Genomic DNA, 23,302 nt, shown 5'->3' with positions numbered 1-23,302 from the left:
GGTTTCATTAACTAAGAATGATTGGCATGAGGTCTGGACATTGTATGCATTCACCTCAGAGGCACTGATTACTCAAACTATCTTTCAGCGTTTGGTCAAGATGGTAAAAGTTGCACCATTTCTGTAGAATGATTCCAACTGTCTGTTGAAAAAATATATACAAGTGGGATCTTTCTATCATTGTTGGTGGGAATACCCAGCCATTCAAGGGTTTTGGAACAAAGTACTTATGGTGATTCATAAAATTTGTAAAGTAAAGTTGGAGCTAGATCCCAAATTGCTGTTATTGGATTTACCTTCCCATAAGGATATTGATACACAAAAGGTGGCACTCATTTCAGTTTTATTGGCAATGGCACGTTTGCATATTGCAACAAACTGGAAGGATAAACTTCCATCTTTAACATCGTGGAAGGTTAAAACTTGGGATCCTATGATTATGGAGAAGATCTCTTTAATGATTAACACTACAGATTCAGATTATAAATGATCTCATTTTTTGGACAAATGGATACCTCTCATTTTTTATATGGAGAGAGTGAAATGTCATAAAAGTGAAGAGATCTCCAATTATAGGTTCCTTTTTGCGTGACTGATATATCTGTATCTCCTACAATAAACCTATAACTCTGTAACTCTAATAAACTTATAACTCTACATCTCCTATAATAGTGTATTGCATTTATATTAATTGCTAGGGAGCTGTCCATTAAACTTTCTTGTAAAAGAGTGTGGGTTAAGTGACAGACTCTAAACTGGAAAACCAGTTCTATTCCACACTCCTTCACGTGAAGCCAGCTGGGTGACCTTGGGTCAGTCACAGCTCTTTTAGAGCTCTCTCAGCCCAAAAAATAAGTCTAACTTGCCGCTTAATGATGCATAATGCTAAAAAGAGCAAGAACTTCAGGCTGCCACACAATCTTAGGATCTCGACTATACTACACACAGTGCCATACAATAATTATTAATTATCTTGTATAACAGTTTTACTCAATAGAATATTTTTTCTCCCATGCCCAAGCAGCAGCACTGATGGTTGCTGGTGTCCAAAGGTAGACATGGATTACAACATGGAGCAATGACACAAATAATCATTCTGTGCCTGCACAGATGATAGGTCAGTGGGGTACAATGATTCTCAATTCAAGACGCTCTTTTGTTGATATAAAATACTCTTTTCTCTTCAGTGATGTTTTACTCAGCACTGCTGACCCATTTTGAGAGGAATATAATGAATGCTAGGCATCATAGTTTAAAAATGCTGACAAATATTTAGCGACTCCTACCATCATGAGGACAGAGACTCTTGAAGTCAATCATATGGATAAAGTTTGATGGAACAAGGTGAAAATGTACTGGCAAATTCTAATTATTAAGGGTAGTCGATGGAAAACGTCCTGCCCAGTAAAGACACGAGTATCACTGGCTTTCTTAGTTGTCTCCCATTCAGACACTAAACAGGCCTGACCCTGCTTAGCTTCCGAATACAAACTAACACCTACCCCTTTGCAACTTCGATATTTCCTCCTAAGCCAGTCTTTCCACAAATTAACTCAGGCTCTCTCTTCTTCCCATCTCCGTCACTGTGCGAATGAGAGACTCACTAGCCCCATGCTATTTCTCTACTCCAACTGTTACTAGCTTATTACTGCTCAGCCACCGTTACTCCCCTCTCTCCTTTAAGAACTAGCTATCCCTTGACGCCGAGAAGTTGTGAAATTTCCCGCCGTTTTATAACACTTTTTAAAATAGATGCAAAGAGGTATATAACTCTTTACCAAACTCCAGGTACCCCTATATATTCCACCAACGAGGGAAAGGACATTCATATGCGTTGCTCATAAACTTTTAAAAGACACATGGCTGCTTTTAAGAGTTTTTTCGCCTGAGTCCCCATCCCATTGCTTTCGCTCAGGGGCGTCTTCTCGCCTGTCTTTCAATACTCCTCAGCAACTGCTTTTCCCGCCCTCTATCCGTTCCAAGAGGAGAACGCGCGCACATGAGAGAGAGCACGTAAGAGATCGCGAGAAGAGACCTTTCTGGAGGCGTTTCCACCATCCCCCCGCCCTCAGAGGCCGAGTTTTGAAATGGTTGTGTTTCCTGATGCAGCTGCGGGTTGCGTGAGAGAGAGTGAGTGAGTAGCTGTACGACGTTGAACTAAGGATGGGCTTCGAGTTCTCCTGCGGCTCCTTGTGAATCCATCAGTGGACGCAGGTTTCCCCGCCGGTCCTTTTCATCCTCACCTTAGTTCATGATGCTAAGAAAGTCTCCAGGGAGCTTTGACCGAATACATTTCACAGCATGATTGGTGTCCGTATTTACGTCGATAGTGGACGATCGTAATCGATTATTCCCTCTCACTCCCACACTCCAAGGAACCTCCTTTAAGAGCATTTCTGCTAAATCACTCCCTTAAGTCCTTTAAGCGCCTTAAAGCCTTAAAGGAAGACTCTTTGATCACAGACCAACCTACCTTACAGGGGTGTTTGGAGAACAAAATGTAGGATAAAAAATTGATTGTCCAGCACACATCCAGGTCAAATACATTCAAAATATGGTAGCATGTTTTATTATTGTAAGTAATAATGCACAAATTAAAGTGCATAGTTGTTACCTATATGACTTAGCTAATGTCTGGATTTGCCATGCTGAAAAACTGAAGGCTATTTATATTCAAAGGGTTGAATGGGAGCTTTTTTTTATTAATATTCAGTATATTTATAGATTTCATTTTATCTGTACAGCAGATTAGTCCACTCAAAATGGAAGCACCTTTATTAAACAGCCCTACATCTGAGCCTCAGAGCACCTCTAGCTCAGGAAAACAGGTATGTAAATTTAATATAGCACATTTAATGGCCACTTATTCCTTATGTGTTCCTCACAATAAGGAGTTCATTGTGAGGAGAGGAAGGGAAGGAGATTGTAAGCCACTATGAGCAGGGTATAAGGTCCCAACTCTTTTTAAACTGGATTTGTGTAGAATCACCTGATCTTTGAGTATACTATCATAAAAAGAATAAAGAAGTCGTAAGTTCTGCCCCCAAATAGTCTGCAAAGGTAACATTCTTAACTGAATTAGGTTCTTGCTTCTGTCTACTAATGTGAGTAAGTGTTGTGTATGTAATTGAAGTTCTGCATTGTAGTGGAGCACAAATGCTTTAAATATGCTAAAGTTTTCTACAAATAGCTTGCTTTTGTTTTTGTAGCATAATGTACTGCTTACTAGTTAAAACAGCTAACGTGTTTTTGAAATGACTTTCTCATATTCGTTTTAGCCAATGAGTGCAACCCTTCGAGAACGGTTGAAGAAAGCAAGGCGGTCCTTTAATTCAGCTTTCACTGTAGCAAAGCATCTTAAAATTAGTGAAAAAAATGAATGTGTTACTAATGAAGAGATGACTTTATCTAAAAAAGAACCATGTTCCATATCACAGTATGAGGATAAACACTTGGGAAAAGCATTTGACAAAATCATGAATAAGAACAGTAATTTGCAAGATAGAGAGCTTTGTGAGTCTGACTATAATAAACACAGTAAAACTGGACAAAATTCTCCACGAGTTTTGTTAGAAAGTAACTGCAGTCATTCAGAACTACTGGAGAAGAAGATGAAACTGGAAAAGCAGATTCGGGAAAAGGAGGAACTTCTTCGAAGATTGAAGCTGGTCAAGATGTACAGATCCAAGGTGAGATAACTACCTTGTGATTGAAATTAATGTTTTAAAAATTTAAATCTATTTTAAATAAATGCTTGTATGAATGTTTTAGTCTCAGTAATTCCACTGCTTTTAGAAACAAGTCAGTACTGCAAGAAAATGTAAGTAATCATTTCCAAACAAAAATGAATTAATTCATATTTATAGTATTCAAGTGCACTAGTGTAAGCACTGCACCAGTCCAAATGTGGATCAAATTTGGCATTGTGCACTGCCAACACATGCAATTTTGAGTAGTGATGAATTATAGACATGCAGGATATAGAAACCAGCTCTGGCATGGAAAACCTTTTCAAAGCCATAATATTTGTGTCTGTTGTCCACTGTCTGACAGATAAGAGTCTGTCCTTTCTGTGTACTTCAGCAATATTTGTACCTCTGGTCGTGGTAAACTAAGCTAGAAATAAGCTGAGGATTGCTCTTGTATAGCACTTATGTTTAATGTTAGTTTGTTTCTGGTTCCCTGAACAAAAATAATGTCCCTGACTTTAAAAATCTGTGAAATGCTGTGTTTTCTGCTGGTTCTGTATAAATAGTAGTCCATTGATCTGCTTCAAAGCAATGCTATTTTTGATAGAAATACTACCATCTGTCACATTGGTTTCCAGTTACTATCAGTCATTTACTTACCCATGTTAACTATGCTTAAACGTTTGGAGGAGTGGGGTGGGGAAATCATGATTTACATTTACTGAAAGTTTCTGTTTGAAAATTAATTCTAGAATTTTCTTGTACAAGAATATGTGACATGGCTTATGTTCCACCTACAGTTATATACTGACTATCTCTAATTAGATCATTTTCTAGTTAATTATCTTTTGTGTTTCAGAATAACCCGACAGAACTGCATTCACTGATAGCAAAATGGCGAGAAAGTGCCCAAATAATGCTCTATGAGCTACAGTCTGTATTGTCTACAGATGGCAAGAAATTAAGTATTACAGAGCTGATAGACAATTTTGGACTAGAAGACCAGCTGCTACATTATATCAGAACAGAAGAAGATTTTAAAGATAATATCTAGTATCTCCCCAAAACAGTTTGAAGGTTTACATCTGGTTTTTGTATTACATAACTGGGCTAGTTAAAAAACTGAGATTTTGTGTAGCAAACACTAATCTTTTTGTTTATATAAGAAAACATTTTAAAATGGGGAAGAAGAAACTGGCTGTGTTGTAGTAGATTTGCATACTTTCTGTTGGTTAGAACTGTGCTGTGTTGCTTACCATGAAATGGAAAACTTGCATGCATGTTTTAGCGTAAAATATATACAATATTTAGTGCAGTGTTGTTTTAATTCTGTTTGACATATAGGGATTTCATACTGTGTAAATACTTGTAATTTTCAACATGGGGTTTCCTTTCCTGTTCAAGCAGAGCCATCTGGGAACTGAGTATCTATTCAATATATATTTAAATCAAAAACCTGAATGTAACTTTATGCTTCTCTATACCTCAAGATTAGATATATAGGAAATGGCCAGCATGGAACCAAGCACCCAGATTTTTATACTGCAGGTTGTTTCAAGGTTTTGTTTAAGTGATCTTGTCAGCGGTTTTTCCTGCTGGCTGCTACACTAAAGTAACCAGGGAGGCAGTGGGGCCCTTGGATGACCAAGGGGTAAAAGGATTACTGAAGGAGGATAGGGAAATGGCTGAGAAGCTGAATGCATTTTTTGCCTCCGCCTTCACTGTGGAAGACGAGAAGTGTTTGCCCGTTCCAGAACCACTAATTTTGGAAGGGGTGTTGAAAGACCTGAGTCAGATTCAGGTGACAAGAGAGGAGGTCCTACAAACTAATAAGTCACCAGGTCCGGATGGTATACATCCAAGAGTTCTGAAAGAACTCAAAGTTGAACTTGTGAATCTCCTGACAAAAATATGTAATCTTTCATTGAAATCTGCCTCCGTTCCTGAGGACTGGAAGGTAGCAGATGTCACCCCCATCTTTAAAAAGGGTTCCAGAGAAGATCCGGGAAATTACAGGCCAGTCAGTCTGACTTCAATACCGGGAAAGTTGGTAGAAACCATTATCAAGGACAGAATGAGTAGGCACATTGATGAACACGGGTTATTGAGGAAGACTCAGCATGGGTTCTGTAAGGGAAGATCTTGCCTTACTAACCTGTTGCATTTCTTTGAGGGGGTGAACAAACATGTGGACAAAGGAGACCCAATAGATGTTGTTTACCTTGACTTCCAGAAAGCTTTTGATAAAGTTCCTCATCAAAGGCTCCTTAGTAAGCTCGAGAGTCATGGAGTAAAAGGACAGGTCCTCTTGTGGATCAAAAACTGGCTAATAGGAAGTAGAGAGTGAGTATAAATGAGCAGTCTTCGCAGTGGAGGATGGTAAGCAGTGGGGTGCCGCAGGGCTCAGTACTGAGTCCCATGCTCTTTAACTTGTTCATAAATGATTTGGAGTTGGGAGTGAGCAGTGAAGTGGCCAGGTTTGCAGATGACACTAAATTGTTCAGGATGGTGAGAACCAGAGAGGATTGTGAGGCACTCCAGAGGGATCTGTTGAGGCTGGGTGAGTGGGCGTCAATGTGGCAGATGAGGTTCATTGTGACCAAGTGCAAAGTAATGCACATTGGGGCCAAGAATCCCAGCTACAAATACAAGTTGATGGGTTGTGAACTGGCAGAGACTGACCAAGAGAGAGATCTTGGGGTCGTGGTAGATAACTCACTGAAAATGTCAAGACTGTGTGCAATTGCAATAAAAAAGGCCAACGCCATGCTGGGAATTATTAGGAAGGGAATTGAAAACAAATCAGCCAGTATCATAATGCCCCTGTTTAAATCGATGGTGCAGTCTCATTTGGAATACTGTGTGCAATTCTGGTCACCGTACCTCAAAAAGGATATTATAGCATTGGAAAAAGTCGAGAAAAGGGCAACTAGAATGATTAAAGGGTTTGAACACTTTCCCTATGAAGAAAGGTTAAAATGCTTGGGGCTCTTTAGTTTGGAGAAATGTCAACTTTGGGGTGACATTACAAGATAATGCAAGAACTCATGGGCATACAAGAACTCATGGGCATTTGATGAAATTACTGAGCAGTCAGGTTAAAACAGATAAAAGGAAGTACTTCTTCACGCAAAGGGTGATTAACATGTGGAATTCACTGCCACAGGAGGTGGTGGTGGCTACAAGCATAGACAACTTCAGGAGGGGGTTAGATAAAAATATGGAGCAGAGGTCCATCGGTATCTATTAGCCACAGTGTGTGTGTATAATTTTTTTTTTTGGCCACTGTGACACAGAGTGTTGGACTGGATGGGCCATTGGCCTGATCCAACATGGCTTCTCTTATGTTTTTATGTTTAAAAGCAGTGAAAAGAAAACATTTTCTTGAATATTTGCGTGAACCCACAAGATGGCTTTATTTGAAGTGGAAACAAAAGACAAATGAAAGCAGGTCCTCAACTACTAAAACAAAGGGATTTGAAAAAAGTGTATTAATTATCTCAAAGAAAGCATGTCATAAAATATGATAGTTATCAGATACAAGTCTAATATCACAATGAACAAATGATAAATTAACAGCATAATGATGAGAGCCCCAACTGATCTTCATTTTGTATGTTTCCAGCAGACTAGTGTAGGGGAAAAAATTGTATATCAGAGACTGGGCAACAACTTCATCTCCATAAATTCTGAATAATTCCAAAGCAAAGAAACTATCAATAGGAATGTTTCTTCTAACATTTTGATAGTAGAAGTTACACGGGGCAGAAAAAACATATACTCTGATGATGTTTCTGTGGGTTACTTGTTTTCTCTGCTCTGGAACTTCTCACAATTTATAGAGATGCAGCTACCTCTTGTGGTGTTTGGTGAAGACATATAAAATGAAAATCTACCCAAGGCCTATACTCACCTGACATTATATTAAACTTTTATCTGGTAACTAATGGTATTTGATGACAGTCTTCAATATAATACTGCAATTAATAAACCTTTTTCAAGGTCCTTCAGAGCACCACCTTACTAATATTCTTGCACATCAAAGAAAGCGGGGAATGTTCTCATTCTCAGTCTCTCCACTTCAGCCTGAAGGATGGACAGCTCCTGAGCCTGTGCTTTGGCAAGATCCACAAGTTGCTGTCGCTGTAAAATGTCTTCATAATGTTCTTTATGAATCTTTTGTTTGAGTAGTTCTGAGTCTACAAAACATGAAGTCCAGAATATATTAACTGGGTTGTATCCAACATTCATTTTCCACAGTACCATTGTGATTTTTGCTGCCCTCTTTCCACTGTAGGGCCCCCCCTCCCCCTTGTGCTCAGCACTGTTCCTGGAATTCCCTGACTACCAATAACAGAATTTGTGGGGAACTAAAGTGGAGAGTGAAAAATGGATTGGTATGGCTCATTACATACATCCCAATAACAATGGTGTATAATGGAACCAGAGCTGCCCACATGATCTACTTTCTTTAAATGGTACTAGTCAGGGCTTTTTTTGAGCAGAAATGCAGTTCCAGCTGGCTTGGCATCAGGGGGCATGGCCTAATATGCTAATGAGTTTCTGTTGGTACTAGTAACACCATGGAACAACTGCTGATGGTAACATGAAGTGGCCCTAGTGGTGCAATTGGTAAAATGTTTCGTATTGGTTGATCTTTTTGCTACTGTCCTGATCAATAACATAAATTGTCTGCAGTCATCAGTGACGGATCTGATAACATTCTCTGAAAGTGGAGGAATTCAGAGAACATAAAGGAAGAAATGCTAGGATATTTGGGTACAGTTGATGAGTGCTATGGTAATCATTTATATGTGTAAATTGATTCACATATCTAATGTGAAGATGACCATGTTGGGAAAATCATATTTTTATATGCAGAATGGCACAAGCATCAATGGCTACATTTCATGGAGCACTGAACAGGTTTGCTCATTGGATTAATCTTTATGTAAAAAAATAACATGAAGTGGCCAAGCAGTTTTTAGAATGTGATAGACATGGGCGTGAAATGAACTACAAATTATGTTTTGTGCTCAAAATGTCTGATTTGTGGGTCATTCCAAACCAGATTGTTTGCTCACTGCTTGCCTGAACTAAAAAACAATTCGTTTTTTTTCTTGGCAGTTCATTGGGTTGTAATCAGTTTTTCAAGATGGCCTAATACCAATGGAATCAGTGTTGTGTGCCTGTTTTGTTTTTGCTGCATGCTAGAGCAATTCCTTTGTCCTCCAGCCCCACACTGTGGGACAATTTTAAACACCTCTCCCAGCTGGGAAGGTGCTGCCAGTGGTTCCTTTGCGTTTTAAGGGACTTTAGCCCCAAGGGGAAGTGTAAACCCCCTATATGGATGCTTTCAACTTGTAGTGGGGGTGTTCTAACACACTCCCTTCTTTGAGGTCTGGATAAAAGATTCTCACGAATTCATATGATTTTTACATATGTGATTCGAGGGTGAGTTTGGGGGGAATCCAAAAACCCTGAGGATCCATGAGGGTCTGTGGTCAGGAGCCCTGTTTTTGCAGCACGATGTTGCCACAGATCTATGATTTTTGTGGTGTAAGCTGTGGTCGTGGACATGATATGTGATTTGATGGTGAGGTAACCCAATGCAAAAACCCTGGGGACCTATGCTTTGGAACCATGTTTTTGCTGTTGTGGTGCCATGAAGCTGTGGATGTGTGATTTTTGCTATCCAGTCTGTGGCTATTGACATTATAGGTGGTCTAATAGTGAGTGTTGGATGACCTAGTGCAAAATCATGAGGATCCTTGAGGAATGTGCTTTGGAATCTGGTTCTGCACTGCTGCGGTGCCATAAATCCGTGCAGGTGTGATTTTTGTGGTGCTGCTGATAAACATGTTGCTACAGTAGGTTTTCTTTTGTTTTGTAAAAATTATGTAATTTGTGTAATCCATGTAGATCCGACTTTCACTTCTCTTTCTGTCTTCTGTTACTTGGCTCTAAGAATGCATGAAAGCAGCTGTGCACTGTGCTGGGGGCATATGCTTTGGGGGGCTGTAGCTTGGCTTCACAAAATCCATCAACTTGAGAGCAGGTAGAGGAGAGTCTACTGAAGAATTTGCTGCAAGTTTGGTGTGTCTAGCCCACTTGAGGGCCGTTTTACCCCTCCCCAAACCAAAGAACTATGAATCAGTTTAGGAAATTAAAAAAAAAAATGAACAACCTAATCAGGGGAAACAAACCATGAAACGAAATGAATTACCATTTTTCTGGTTCATCCCCATCCCTAAACATGACTCACCAGAAGCCTCAAAAATATGTCGCCTTTCTGACACGGAAACAAGCATTTCTCGTATCTCCTTGCTGACTTTCAGGTTTGCTGCCTTTTTCTGATCAATTTGCTTCTCCAGCTCCATGATAAGTTTTTCCCGTTGTTGCACATTTTTCTTATGAACCTGGCCATTGAAAAACAATTTGTCAAAGCAGGCTATACTTCATAGGGACCAAGATGTTTTTGTTACTTTTGATGCAACATTTTGTACAGCTACTTCCCAGTATAAAAGATTGCAAAGGATATAGAGAGCATTCAAATAAAGTATTTAATGGAATGCAACTGGTAGCAGATAATGGATTTTATATTGAAAGGCAGTGCCAATGAGTACAGAATTATTTCTATATAATTTTGCTTTGCTTTTCAGACAAGAGCTGAAAGATTATATTTAAAAATAAATCCATAGTAATAATGGCACTGAAACAAACCAAACAACAGTATCCAGAAACTCGAATTTAAATAAATTCACAAGTTTATCTGAAGAGAAAGGATTTTGTCCACTGAAAACAAGACTAGCAGTGTACACGCTATTGCATGTACAGGCCCAAAGAGCATCGAGGGGAATCACAGCAAGTACACCAGTCTAGCCCTCCTCATGATCAGATACAAAGGTCCCATACCTCTTGCCTACACACATTTGTCGAACATGGTTACACATTCAATTGCATTCATGTAAATTTTGTATATGTGTTTGGCAATGCTGCTTTTCATATTTCTCACCATGGGTACAGAAACTATGGAAGTACATGCATAGATACTTTGCTAACATTTGGGCAAAAATGTAAGAGGAATCAAGTTCAGCGCCTGTAGTTGTGAGCTGGGGGCAGGGCCAGCACACAACATTTCATGTTTTATTGTACAGGGGCACAGTTTTTTTACAGCTCTAGATGAAAGTAAAAAAGATGATGAGATATGTCATAGAGAAGTGAAATTCTGCAGCCTGCAAGTCCCACTGATTTAAAATAATCACTATCAGTATGACCCTGTGCATGGCTAGAAACGTCACACTGGGTTGAATTCGACGGCATGCTGCTGCAGATGAATTTCTGCCTGTAGAGTCTGCCTTTCTTGTCCTACTTGCACCGTAGCCCAAAATGTTCCCTGAAATGGTGTTCCTGAGGGTCCCTTGTCCCCTAGAAACAGCATTGTAGGGGCATTTATGGTGCAGCAGGAGGGGGAGGCAAGTAAGTTCCACTGGGAGGGTAGAAATCCTGCCCACAGAAATGCTCCAATGGATCTAAACCATTGTATTTTCTAGAGCCAGCTACCAATCATGTTTATATTACTTTAGCCTAGTTTAATAATTGGGGGATGGGGAATTGCACACATGAGCTGGAAGAGAAAATTGTCCCAAGTATATCAAGTGACTAGAGAAGAAGCATTAAGAGGTCATTTTACAATAACATAGTCTTCTGTGTAAAAATCCATAGCTTTTTTGGAAGGGTGGGGGTAGGGGGGATGACATTCAGGAGCAAAGTTTGAGGCTCCTCAGGAATCAACACCAGCAGCAAAATCTGCTGCTCTATAAAACAAAAGGCACTAGGTAGTTTTCCAAAACTGGCAATGTCCATATGAGGCAAAGTCAGACCCAGCTAATTGCTGAGTGAAATCCTTCCTGTCTCACTACAGATATGTATATGTGGAGAAAGAAAATTCAACTTCATGCTACACTCAGCAAAACAGCATGACCCTAATCCTGCACTTTCCTAAATGGGGTGAGACAGCCCAAAAACATAGATTATTTTTCAAGTGTGACAATTTAAGTAAATAATGTAGTAGCAACATTAGGAATAAGTTAATGCAATACAGTAGTCAGCTTTTTTGAGTTCATTAGGCATGACAAAAAGGCGGGCGGATGTTGCAGAGCATGAAGTGAAAGCCCGAGCCTAAGCCTGCAGTTTTTACAACAGAAAAAACTTATAGATTTACAATATGTAGACTCAGAAGTAAGCCTCACGGTGTTTAATGGAGCTTACTCCCAGGTAAATGTGGACAGGACTGTAACATGAATTAGTTGCTGCAACAAGATGTCATGTTGCATCAAAGTATGCCTGGTCAATGAAGTAGTACTTCAACTACACAAACCAGGTAATTTGGATATGCCCAGCTGCTAATTTAATAACAGTGTCTTGGAAAACAGAGTAGGAGCAAAAACAAAAAACCCCACACAAACTGGTTGTCCTTAAATAGTAATGGAGATTAATATTAATATTAGGTGAAACATTCAGCGGACAGTCATGTGATTTGTTTTCTTGCGATGACTGGTTTAGATCCAGGTGGTATGTAGGGTGCTGATGAAATCTTTGTTGTGTTGTGTTTTAACAATTTATTGATAACATATGGTTACAAAACTTAATTATAAATTTTCTGTACTAACCCATATGATATTTCAAACCCCCCTCCCTCCAATGTTGACTTCCCCGAAGTTATAGATTAAGTTCAATACTAAAGGTACCACTAACCAATCAAAGTTCAATATTTTTTTTTCTCATTAATACTAAAAAATTGTCCAATGTCTTTTTACATTCCACTCTTTCTCCATATATCCTTTAAATTTCTTCCACTCCTTTTTGAATATATCTAAATCATAGTCTCTTAGAGTTCTAGTTAGTTTATCCATCTCACTCCACTGGTGCTGATGAAATCTTTGTTTGGGGTCCTATGAAGCTCTTAGTAGCCTAGAGCAGAAGAAACAACACTAAGGCTGAAGACAATAAAGGCAAACGTGAACTCAGAACTACCAGCATGTTGAACAGGCAGAGTGTTCCATATATTCAGTGACAATACTAGAGAATTTACCTTATCTAGAAAAATAAGTGTTGCCTCCATCACCGAAACCTCACGATTAATTCGGCTGTCATAATTTAGCACCGTTAAGAACTGTAGGATTAAAAGCAGAGAGATAATCAGCCTAACAGTCATACATTAAACCTTAGAAGCATCCAATAGAAACACAGTCCCAAAAGCAGTTTTGGGTTGGTCTTTAGGATCCATGGCTACCTGACAATATCCTTTTGTTAGATCTATAGCGGAAATGAAATATGCAGGCCCAAGAGTTTCTACTAGCTCATCCACCCTTGGGATTGGGTATACATCTGGCACTGTAACCTTATTCAGCCTTCAATAATCAACACAAAATCCTACTGTTTGACCGTGTTTTGGGACTAAAATAACCAGTGAGGCCCAAGGACTTTCTGAATGAACAATAAGCCCAAGGTTCAACATTCCTTTAACCTCCTCCTTGATACTGATCACAATTGGAGTAGTTACTCTATAAGATGGAAGAGCAACAAGCCTGCTATCTCCAGTATTGATCTTGTGTTGAGCTAACTGGGTTCTCCCTGGAAAATTGGGAAAGATGCTCTGATACTCTGTTAAGACAGCCTTAATATGCCATTGCTGGTCTTTAGTCAGGGTTGGTGCCAAATTCACCTAACCGTGCTACCTTTGGTTATCTTTCCCCAACCCGTCAATGTCATTTCCTCTTTTTGCCCTCCTCTGTCCATAAGGACCAGATACTTCTATCATGGTAATGCCTAAGCATGTTTATATGAAACATTTTACACTGCTCCTCTTCAGAATTTACGGTTGCCAAATAGTTTACATTTGAAACCTTGTTTGCAACTTTGAAAGTTTCCAAGCTACTTCCAGCTTGGGCTTTCTCCAAGGTTTCAACATGAGAACTTGGTCTCCTGGCTTGAAGACTCACTGGCTTTGGCATTGTACCAGGTCTTCTGTTTCTGCTGTGGTCTTTGCATGTTGTCTGCTGCAGCCACCATAGTTCTGGCAGACAGGTGACTACATCTCTGCTTGTGTTCTTTCGTCCCATCCGCGCTTCTTTAAGGATGTCCATTGGCCTTATGACTGAGATCCAAAAAGTGACTTGAAGGGACTAAAACTAGAACTCTCCTGTAGCACTTCATGATAATCAAATAACAGATATTGTAGTTGTTGATTCCAGCCATTAGGATGTTATTCTATATAGCTTCAGCATGTGGTTCAAGCTGCCACTGAATCTTTTATTGTGTTGTAAGGTGTGATGATGAGGTGTTTGATTCCACAAGCTTGCAACAGTTCTTTCATCACTTAGAACATGAATGTGGTTTCCAAATCTGTGACCATTTGTTGTGCAAAACTTAGCCTGGTGCACACTGCAGGAGGGCTTCAGCTACATTTTTTGCTTCAATGTCCTTTAAAGATATTGCTTCTGGGAACTTTGTTGCATAGTCCACTATAGTCAAAATATATTTATTTCCCACTGGGTTGCCCTGGAGATTAGCCCTACAATGTCCACTTTAATTTTAGAGAATGCTTCTGAGAATCCATTTGTTTAGTCTTGTAGCTGGCCCACTAACTGAATCCTTAAGATCTTGCATAGTGTGATGGAACTACTTTCACAAAGCATGTAGGACTGGCCACACTTTTGAGTGGCTTTACCGTACAATGGTTTGTAGAAAAGCTAACCAAGGACTTCAGGTATGGCTGTGTCTCAGTGGAAGAGCCTCTGCTTTGCATGCAGAGGGTCTCAGGTTCAATCCCTGGCATCTCATAAGAACATAAGAGAAGCCAATGGCCCATCCAGTCCAACACTCTGTGTCACACAATGGCCAATATATGTGTGTGCGTGTATGTGTATATATATAATTCACACACGCATATATATACTGTGGCTAATAGCTACTGATGGACCTCTGCTCCATATTTTTATCCAATCTCCTCTTAAAGCTGGCTATGCTGGTAGCCGCTACCACCTCCTGTGACAGTGAATTCCACATATTAATCACCCTTTGCATGAAAAAGTACTCCCTTTTATCCGTTTTAACCTGACTGCTCAGCAATTTCATTGAATGCCCACAGGTTCTTGTATTGTGAGAAAGGGAGAAAAGTACTTCTTTCTCTACTTTCTCCATCCCATGTATAATCTTGTAAACCCTTTATCATGTCACCCTGCAGTCAACGTTTCTCCAAGCTAAAGAGCCCCAAGCATTTTAACCTTTCTTCATAGGGAAAGTGTTCCAAACCTTTAATCATTCTAGTTGTCCTTTTCTGCACTTTTTCCAATGATATAATATCCTTTTTGAGGTGCAGTGACCAGAATTGTACACAGTATTCCAAATGAGACCGCACCATCAATTTATACAGGGGCATTATGATACCGGCTGATTTGTTTTAAATTCCCTTCCTAATAATTCCCAGCATGGCGTTGGCCTTTTTTATTGCAATCGCACACTGTCTTGACATTTTCAGTGAGTTATCTACCACGACCCCAAGATCTCTCTCTTGGTCAGTCTCTGCCAGTTCACAACCCATCAACTTGTATTTGTAGCTGGGATTCTTGGCCCCAATGTGCATTACTTTGCACTTGGCCACATTGAACCTCATCTGCCACGTTGACGCCCACTCACCCAGCCTCAACAGATCCCTTTGGAGTGCCTCATAATCCTCTCTGGTTCTCACCACCCTGAACAATTTAGTGTCATCTGCAAACTTGGCCACTTCACTGCTTACTCCCAACTCCAGATCATTAATGAACAAGTTAAAGAGCATGGGACCCAGTACTGAGCCCTGCGACACCCCACTGCTTACCGTCCTCCACTGTGAAGACTGCCCATTTATACTCACTCTCTGCTTCCTATTAATTAGCCAGTTTTTGATCCACAAAAGGACCTGTCCTTTTACTCCATGACTCTCGAGCTTACTAAGGAGCCTTTGATGAGGAACTTTATCAAAACCTTTCTGGAAGTCAAGGTAAACAACATCTATTGGGTCCCCTTTGTCCCCATGTTTGTTCACCCCCTCAAAGAACTGTAAGAGGTTAGTGAGGCAAGATCTTCCCTTACAGAACTCATGCTAAGTCTTTCTCAATAACTTGTATTCATCAATGTGCCTACTCATTCTGTCCTTGATAATGAGTTAGAGGGACCAGGCAGTAGGTGATGTGAATGACCTCCGCCTGAGACCCTGGAGAACTGCTGCTAGTCTGAATAGACAATACTGAATGTGATGGCTAAGGTATAAGGCAGCTTCATGTGTTTCAGATCTCTCCTGTTATGGAAAGCCAGGTTTGAAGCTTAGGAATGCCACTTGACACAGAGATCACCCTTAGAAAACCAGGTAGACATGGTAATTCAGAGTGCTTTTGCCCTGTATTAGTGGATACACAGCCGTGTCCATTCCTGGGCCAGTCAGATCTAACGACAATTATCCATGCCTTATTTAGACTGCACTACTGCAATGTACTCTATGTGGGGCTATCCTTGAAGAATGTTTGGAGGCTGTAGCTTATGTAGAATGCTATGGCTAAATTACTGGTTGAGGCCAGCTATTGGGAGCATGTGACCCCAATATTCCAGTAATTACACTGGCTCTGATCCTCTCCTGAGCTGAATTCAAGATGTTGGTTTTCACCTTAAAAACCTTATTTGGCTTGGGACTGGGGTATCTGAAGGAATGTCCTTTCCCATATATTCCTGGCTGGGAATTAAGATCACAGGGATAGGCCCTCTTGACTGTCCCATCAATCAAAGAAACTTGTTTGGTGGGTACATAAGAGAGAGCCTTTTCAGTGGCAGCCCTTGAGAGGTGCATGTGGCCTCCTCACTTGCAATCTTTAGGAGGAAGTTAAAGATGTTTTTATTTATTAGCACCACATATGGTTAATTACAGTTATGCAATAGTAATCAATTTGTGTTTCAGTTAGTTAACAGAAACCATTCATGGGATAAAAAGCCACTTGACATCACTATAGTTTATGTTGAAAACAATGTAATAATAATAATAATAATAATAATAATAATAATAATAATAATAATAATAATAATAATAATAATAAGTTTTATTTATATCCCGCCTGTGAGGAAACCCCCCCTACTTTTCATACATGTGGACATCGTGATCGCCAGTGTGGTTGCCAGGGTGCCTGGAGTTTTGACTCTCACACATCTGCTCTAAGAAGTGGACTTTGCTTGCAGTTTCTAAGGCTTATGTGGATACTATAAGCCTCAGCTTTGCATTCTACATCTCTGAAGAGTGTTAGCCAGAACTACAGACATGCTCCAGCTGCTCCTTGTGTGCCCAGTCTTGGCCACTGCAGTGGAAGAAGCCAGGCCACCATGTTTCCAGCCTGCCTCCATGGACCTAAGGCTAACAACAGCAGAATCCATCTTGCTTTCCTGACCCAAGCATACCCTGCCAGGCTGAACTCATTCCTTCTTAGTGGGAAAGTCACATGTACACACCCTAGCCTGCAAGCAACCCATTTACCTCATGAATGGATTAATAGCTCCACTGTTGATCCTAATTGCTCAGCAATACCAGAACAATAACTCTTGCCCAGGAAGAAGATAAGGAAGAGGAAAACCATCTCCTGTCTCAACCAAGTGTTTTGTCTAACCCGGGTGATACCTAGGCCAGTATTTGATTCCCTATTGTCACCTTCCCAGATAATCCCATTTAACCTTAAGTATCCAGCCATTTCCATTCTCACCCTAATCTAATACCTTGGAACCGCCCCAGGCAGCATTGCAGCTTGGAAATTTCCAGGTTCACCGGACTCAGGTGAAGTTCATTGGCCCAAACTGGCATCCAATTAGGTGTCAGCAAGGAGCTCCCCATTGGCTCTGATAATGTCCAGCCTCCTTGGTCATCACAGAGCCTCCCCCTTGCTCCTCCCCAAGACCTCCCAGCCCCTAAGGGTCTAAGGGAGTCTATTTAACCTCTGACCCAACTCCACTCATGTGTGCATCTAACAGTATCCCAGTTCCACTGTCTAGATCCATCCCCAATTCTGGCCACAGTTTTGGGTCCATTTCCCCTGTCCTCTTATGTCGCCATTGGAAACCTTCCCTGAAGACGACGATGGTAAATATGACCCTGTTTGTCTACCCATATATGTTACCCCTATCAATCTATCTGTATTTCCTTAGACCTGTGTGAATGTGTGAGTGTTTTGTATTTTTACCTTGTATGAAAGAACTATTATTCTAAATAAATTACAATTGGTTTTTATTAAATTAGAGTCCTTTTATTGAGCATCACTCTCTGAATGGTTGAGCCTGGTATACATTGATAAAAAGATTCCTATTAAAGCCAGGTGTCCATTAAACTAATTCCCCAACCTCATTTTGAGGGCATTTTGGCTTACACGCCCTCCCCGCTGAAGCAGGCTCAGGGTGGCTAACAGGACATGGTATATACCATGATCAGTTATACAATTAATAAAAGATACAGTTAAAATACAGTTAAAAAGTTACATAAAAATTATAAAACCATAGTAAATTAAAGGTGCTACATTCAGTGGGATGTCTATCCAGATGGCTAGATGTCACATTCAGAGTTCCCTATAAGCTTGTTGGAAGAGGGTAGTTTTGCAAGCCCTGCGGAATTGGTTAAGGTCCCGCAGGGCTCGCACTTCCTCCGGTAGCTGATTCCACCAGTGGGGAGCCATTATTGAGAAGGCCTGCTCCCGCGTTACTTTCAGTGTGGCCTCCTTTGGTCCAGGGATTTTTAGAAGACTTTGGGAGCTGGATCTCAGTGTTCTCTGGGGAACATATGGAGAGAGGCGGTCCCTAAGGTAGTCAGGTCCTCGGCCATATAGGGCCATATGTATGTAGCTACTAATAAGGAATGAGGAAGAATGTGAGCATAAAACTTATTCCTCATGTAGAGAATTGTGTAAGAATATAAGAAACGCCTTGCTGGATCAGTTTGGATCCCATGATGCATGAGTGCAAAGATATGGGATCTTCCACTTCTGCCTGCAGCCCATTCCAACAATGGAATGGGATGGAAGGACTTGATTGATACAGATTAGGTAGCTGCAGTGGGAAGGGGGGTGAAATTGCTTCTTTCTTTCTCTTGTGTGAACACACCTACATGCACAAAAATCAGGAAGGGCAATCTTGTTTCTATCCTCTCCCCACTACAGCTGCCTGACCTGCCCAACTGTTGATACACACAAGTCCCTTGATCCTGGGAATAAGCTTACCCTGTGTTGGAACATTTCCAGGGAGAAAGGAAGGGTAGGGAAGATCCAGGAATGTCACCACCTGTCACAAGCAGGGGGCCAGGAGGGCCTTCTGCTAGCTGCCACCACTCAGGTAAGGGTCTGTCTGGGAGAGCCCAGAGCACCCACCTGACCCCTGTCTTCCTTCTCAGCAATCACCTTTTATCTGTCACCAAAGTGGTATGCAGACCCAAGCATTATAACAACAATAAGTTTCAAGAACAAACAAGTGGGTTGTACCGTTTAGTGCACCAGTGAACATGGAAAAACAGTAAAGGTGGTACAAAGAAAAAAATAAAAGCCCTGACATGACTAACTATACATTCCCTTCCTCTAATTCCAACTGACTCACCACTCTTTGGAGGAGGTAACTTTCCTGACTTCAGCCTTCTCTCCAGCCCAGCCTTTCCAAAGAGAACTTTCCTGACTGCAGCCTCCCCAGACAGAATGCCCTCCCTCGCTAACCAGACCTATTTATTCTTTCTTCTCAGGTCCCACCACTCTGGTCTCCGCTGGACAAGTTGTCTCTCCAGAACTTCTGCTTACCCAATCAGAGGGAGCAAAAAGATCCTGAGAGATGTAGGCCTGGTTGCTACTCTAATACAGACTTCTCTGGAGCCTGTAGGCCACACTAGGCCTGGGACCATGATAGCACCTTTTGCTGGTGGACAACAACTTTATATAGCCATAGCAAAACCAACATTTAGGAGAGTAACTTACAAGTTGGCGATCCTTTGTTACATTCAGTTTTTGAATATCTCGGGCCTTTTGGTTGAGATCATCAATCTGCATCTGAATTTTTTTATGCTCCCATTCCAGCTGAAATATCCCTTTCCGAAAATCTTTGCTTTCCACCATGCTGGCAACTTTCCTTTCTCCCTGAGCCTAGAAGAAAAAGAGATCTGTCTTAATCTAGAAATATCTTTTATATTTCTCGAAGAAGGTGGCCAAACTACAAAGTTTTGTAATAAATGGGGCCCAGACATGGACATAACTCACCTTCTAGACATAACTCCCTAGACATAACTCACCTTCTCCACAGCCATACCACACTTGTGTGGAAGGGCATTTTAAAGGTCCACAGGGACATGATCCAACTCTGGACCATAATGCTGAGAAGGAGCTCTTGATTCCCTTTCCCCATGCCATCTTCTTCAGCCAAAACAGGGTGTGATTTGCCTCATTTTGTAAATAAATGGATCCATAAGGGTTCAGCTTGTTCCAAAAGCAATGTGGGAAGGAGAAGCAGCAGCAGCAATGTGGGGGGATATGCAATTTCCCTCACCAGGGCTTTTTTGTGTAGAAAAAGCCCAACAGGAACTCATTTGCATATTAGGCCACACCCCCTTATGCCAAGCCTGCCAGAACTATATTCCTGCTCAAAAAAAGCCCTGCCTCCCACAAGTCTTGCAGGCTCTCCCTTGTTCCATAATAAATTCAAAGGGAGTAAATCTACTAGGAAAGATCTTCAGAAATTCAGTTCCTTTAAAAAAAAAACATAGCTACCCGGATAGTGCTGTTCAGTTCCTCAATGATGCTCCTGTTGATAAGAATAGCATCTGTGTAATCGGGTATTAAATTGCTACTGTCTAGCTCCACTTGGCCTTGTTTTAAAAGAAACTGGACCATCAGATCTAATTGAAATTTCATCTTCATCTCTCGAAGCCTAGAAATGCAAAAAAATTTTTTTATATGAAAACATTTACCGTACCATGATCAGAAAGAAATAAAGGACACCACTTATTAAATTTTGAGGTTGAGAATTTTTTTAAAGTCTATGGTTGGAGAATGTACATGTATTTCTCAGTGGAAAATTCCAAGATAATTATATACTTAACACAAAAGTATTTAGCATAATAGTTAATCAGAGCCTGGAAATGAGATTAAACATGGTACTGGTGGTATCAAATCATAGTATACCCCTCAGTGACAGAAGATGATGGGCAATTTTAATTTCAGAAGGCTGGAGTAAACTTGGGTTTGGTGAGTTGTGCATTCTGTACGGCATGTATATTTCATGTCTGGAAAACACTTCTCCACATCTACCACAGTACCACACTGGGAACACAGCCAGCTGTCCTCTGGATATATGTCCAAATACATTGGGTTGGATCCCAATGCAGACAGAAGAATTTCCACATACAGCACAACTTTCTAGCCTTCTCCCTCCTGCTGTAGTCCAAAATGTCCTGCATGCTATTCATAAGAACATATGAGAAGTCATGTTGGATCAGGCCAATAGCCCATCCAGTCCATCACTCTGTGTAACACAGTGGTCAAAACCCTTTTAAGAGCCAATAAATCAAATAAATGTTTCTTCCATCCTTCTCTCTCTTTTTTCCTTATGGCTTTTTATCTTCTTTTCTCTCCCAATACAATTGTTTATAATACTGAATATATAATACAAAACTCAATTTTTTTCTTTATTTTTTCTTCTGTTGTCCATTTGTCTTTCCATTTTTCTCTCTTTCCCCCTCCCTTCCTACTCCCGCTTCTCTTATTATCTCTCTAGGTCTGCCAGTCCGTGACTCCCAGCAAGGGATCCCCTGATTTTGCAGGCTCCTCCCCATCATCTGCCAGCTGTCCAGCAGGGGGAAGCTGCACTCCAGCAGCCACCATGTGCCTTTCCTCCTTGGAAGGCTTAAAAGAAGCCTGGAAATTCCTTGTGTTTTTGCATTCAGGAGAGGTATAGGACTGGCCTGCTTAAAATCACACACTTCAGTGGCTTTGAGCTAAATTGCTGTCAAAAGAATGGCTTGCTTGAAATTAAAATTAAGAATGAACAATTATTTATAAAGAGTATAAGAGCAACTGGCCATCTAAAGAACAACTTGCCTTTAGTAATATATTGTAGAGAGCTATAGGCCAGCAAACTCCAGAAGGCTTGTGCATCTGGGTAAAAGAATAAGTTTGGACTGACTCAAGCTACTTAAACAAATATATGCACTTAAGTGTCATTGAGTGAATGAGAGAGAAGATGTTGCAGAAGCACTATAACATTGGGTTGGTACTAGGGGCTGGTAACTCTGGAAGAAACATAGGAAGGATTATTCCTGAGGAAGTCCATTGACGAAATGAGCCTATATCCAGGTGCTCAAAGGACCTTTTTTTGTAATATGGGAATGTGAGAATTGGACCTCTGTTACAATATGAAGTATAAAAAGATATGAAGGTTTTTAAATGGTTTTATTAAACATTGTTAGTCAGCATATCACAGTAGTTGTTTCTTTTGTTGCTTGTCTCATTAACTGTGATTCCCTTTTTTTGTTTATTAATGCCCAGTTGGGGGCAGAGGGCCCTCCCCCTGCTTCAGGGTTATCAGAAAGTGGGAGAGGGGAGGGAAATGTCTGTTGGGCACTCCATTTTACCCTATGAAGACCAGTTCCCATAGGGTATAATGGAGAATTTATCCATGGGTATCTAGGGCTCGGGGGGGCTGTTTTTTTTAGGTAGAGGCACCAAATTTTCAGCATATCATCCTGTGCCTCCCCTCAAAACACCCCCCAGGTTTCAAAAAGATTGGACCAGGGGATCCAATTCTATGAGCCCCAAAAGAAGATGCACCTATTCTTCATTATTTCTAAATGGAGGGAACGCATTTAAAAGGTGTGCGGTCCCTTTAAATGTGGTAGTCAGAACTCCCTTCAGAGTTCAGTCATGCTTGTTTCATCTGGCTCCACCCTGAAAGTCCCCAGATATTTTCTGAGTTGGACCTGGCAACCCTCTCTCTCCCCTTTCTTCCCTTTCCTTAGTAAATCCAAATCCAAATAGATTATAAACTGTTTTGTTGGTAACATAACTACGTGTGACAGACTGCCCTTGACAACAGATTCCCTAATGCAGCAATTTCAGAAGGCTGGGAGGTGAAGAGTTAACTCTTCACTGGAATTGAGTGCTTTAGTGACAAGTGCTCTCTTTCCTCTTTTCTCTGACTGGCAATCCTAAGAAAAGTTACACACTTCTAGCATTTAATTTAATTAGTGGAGCCCTAGCACACGCCCCTCCCCCCAAAAAAAACCCCTTCTGGCTACAGGGCTGGTTACCCCTTTATCTCTTAGAGATGAGCCACCCTGCACCAGAGACATTCCATTTCCTGTTGGCTTTCCCCCAATATTTAGTTTAAAAACTGCTCTGCTACCTTTTTGATTTTAAGCACCAGCAGACTGCTTCCTTCTCAAGACAACTGGAGGCTATCTCTTTAGTACAGGTCCTGCTTGTTCCAAAAGGCACCCCAATGCCTAACAAACAAACCTTTCCTCCCTACTTTATCATCTCATCCACGCATTAAGACTTCTAATTTGTGCCTGCCTAACT

The 23,302-nt window shown here is 40.8% G+C and overlaps 2 protein-coding genes across 4 annotated transcripts in view; one reads left to right on the top strand and one right to left on the bottom strand.

The window, feature by feature from the left end:
* Positions 1 to 1,955: 1,955 nt before the first annotated feature.
* SFR1 (SWI5 dependent homologous recombination repair protein 1) lies at positions 1,956 to 5,144 on the top strand. 3 transcript variants are annotated; one of them, XM_060241708.1, is made up of 4 exons: positions 1,956 to 2,130; positions 2,745 to 2,828; positions 3,279 to 3,689; positions 4,549 to 5,144. In XM_060241708.1, exons 2-4 carry the CDS (start codon positions 2,763 to 2,765, stop codon positions 4,741 to 4,743), a joined length of 672 nt encoding a protein of 223 aa, XP_060097691.1. In that variant the 5' UTR covers positions 1,956 to 2,130; positions 2,745 to 2,762; the 3' UTR covers positions 4,744 to 5,144. The 3 variants fall into 3 exon arrangements, with proteins under 3 accessions (XP_060097691.1, XP_060097690.1, XP_060097689.1); XM_060241707.1 differs by having other exon boundaries at positions 2,062 to 2,214; XM_060241706.1 differs by lacking the exon at positions 1,956 to 2,130 and having other exon boundaries at positions 2,717 to 2,828.
* Positions 5,145 to 7,698: 2,554 nt separating this feature from the next.
* The window catches only part of CFAP43 (cilia and flagella associated protein 43), a 99,857-nt gene continuing 84,253 nt past the window's right edge, over positions 7,699 to 23,302 (bottom strand). Inside the window, exons 35-39 of the mRNA XM_060241704.1 lie at positions 20,495 to 20,654; positions 19,709 to 19,873; positions 12,784 to 12,864; positions 9,955 to 10,108; positions 7,699 to 7,888 (exon numbers count right to left, since the gene is read on the bottom strand). Coding sequence (XP_060097687.1) covers positions 7,713 to 7,888; positions 9,955 to 10,108; positions 12,784 to 12,864; positions 19,709 to 19,873; positions 20,495 to 20,654 — 736 coding nt within the window. The 3' untranslated portion in view covers positions 7,699 to 7,712. The remainder of the gene's footprint in view (positions 7,889 to 9,954; positions 10,109 to 12,783; positions 12,865 to 19,708; positions 19,874 to 20,494; positions 20,655 to 23,302) is intronic.

Source organism: Heteronotia binoei, chromosome 6 (assembly GCF_032191835.1).
Source record: "Heteronotia binoei isolate CCM8104 ecotype False Entrance Well chromosome 6, APGP_CSIRO_Hbin_v1, whole genome shotgun sequence".
Lineage (NCBI taxonomy): Eukaryota > Metazoa > Chordata > Lepidosauria > Squamata > Gekkonidae > Heteronotia > Heteronotia binoei.
Note: the sequence above shows the minus strand (reverse complement) of the source record. Positions and strands in the feature narration are given on the sequence as shown.

Coding starts and splice junctions, on each gene's coding strand:
- SFR1 (XM_060241708.1), top strand. CDS start 2,763: ATGGAAGCACCTTTATTAAACAGCCCTACATCTGAGCCTCAGAGCACC. Junction 2,829..3,278: donor CCTCTAGCTCAGGAAAACAG/GTATGTAAATTT, acceptor TATTCGTTTTAG/CCAATGAGTGCAACCCTTCG. Junction 3,690..4,548: donor TCAAGATGTACAGATCCAAG/GTGAGATAACTA, acceptor TTTGTGTTTCAG/AATAACCCGACAGAACTGCA.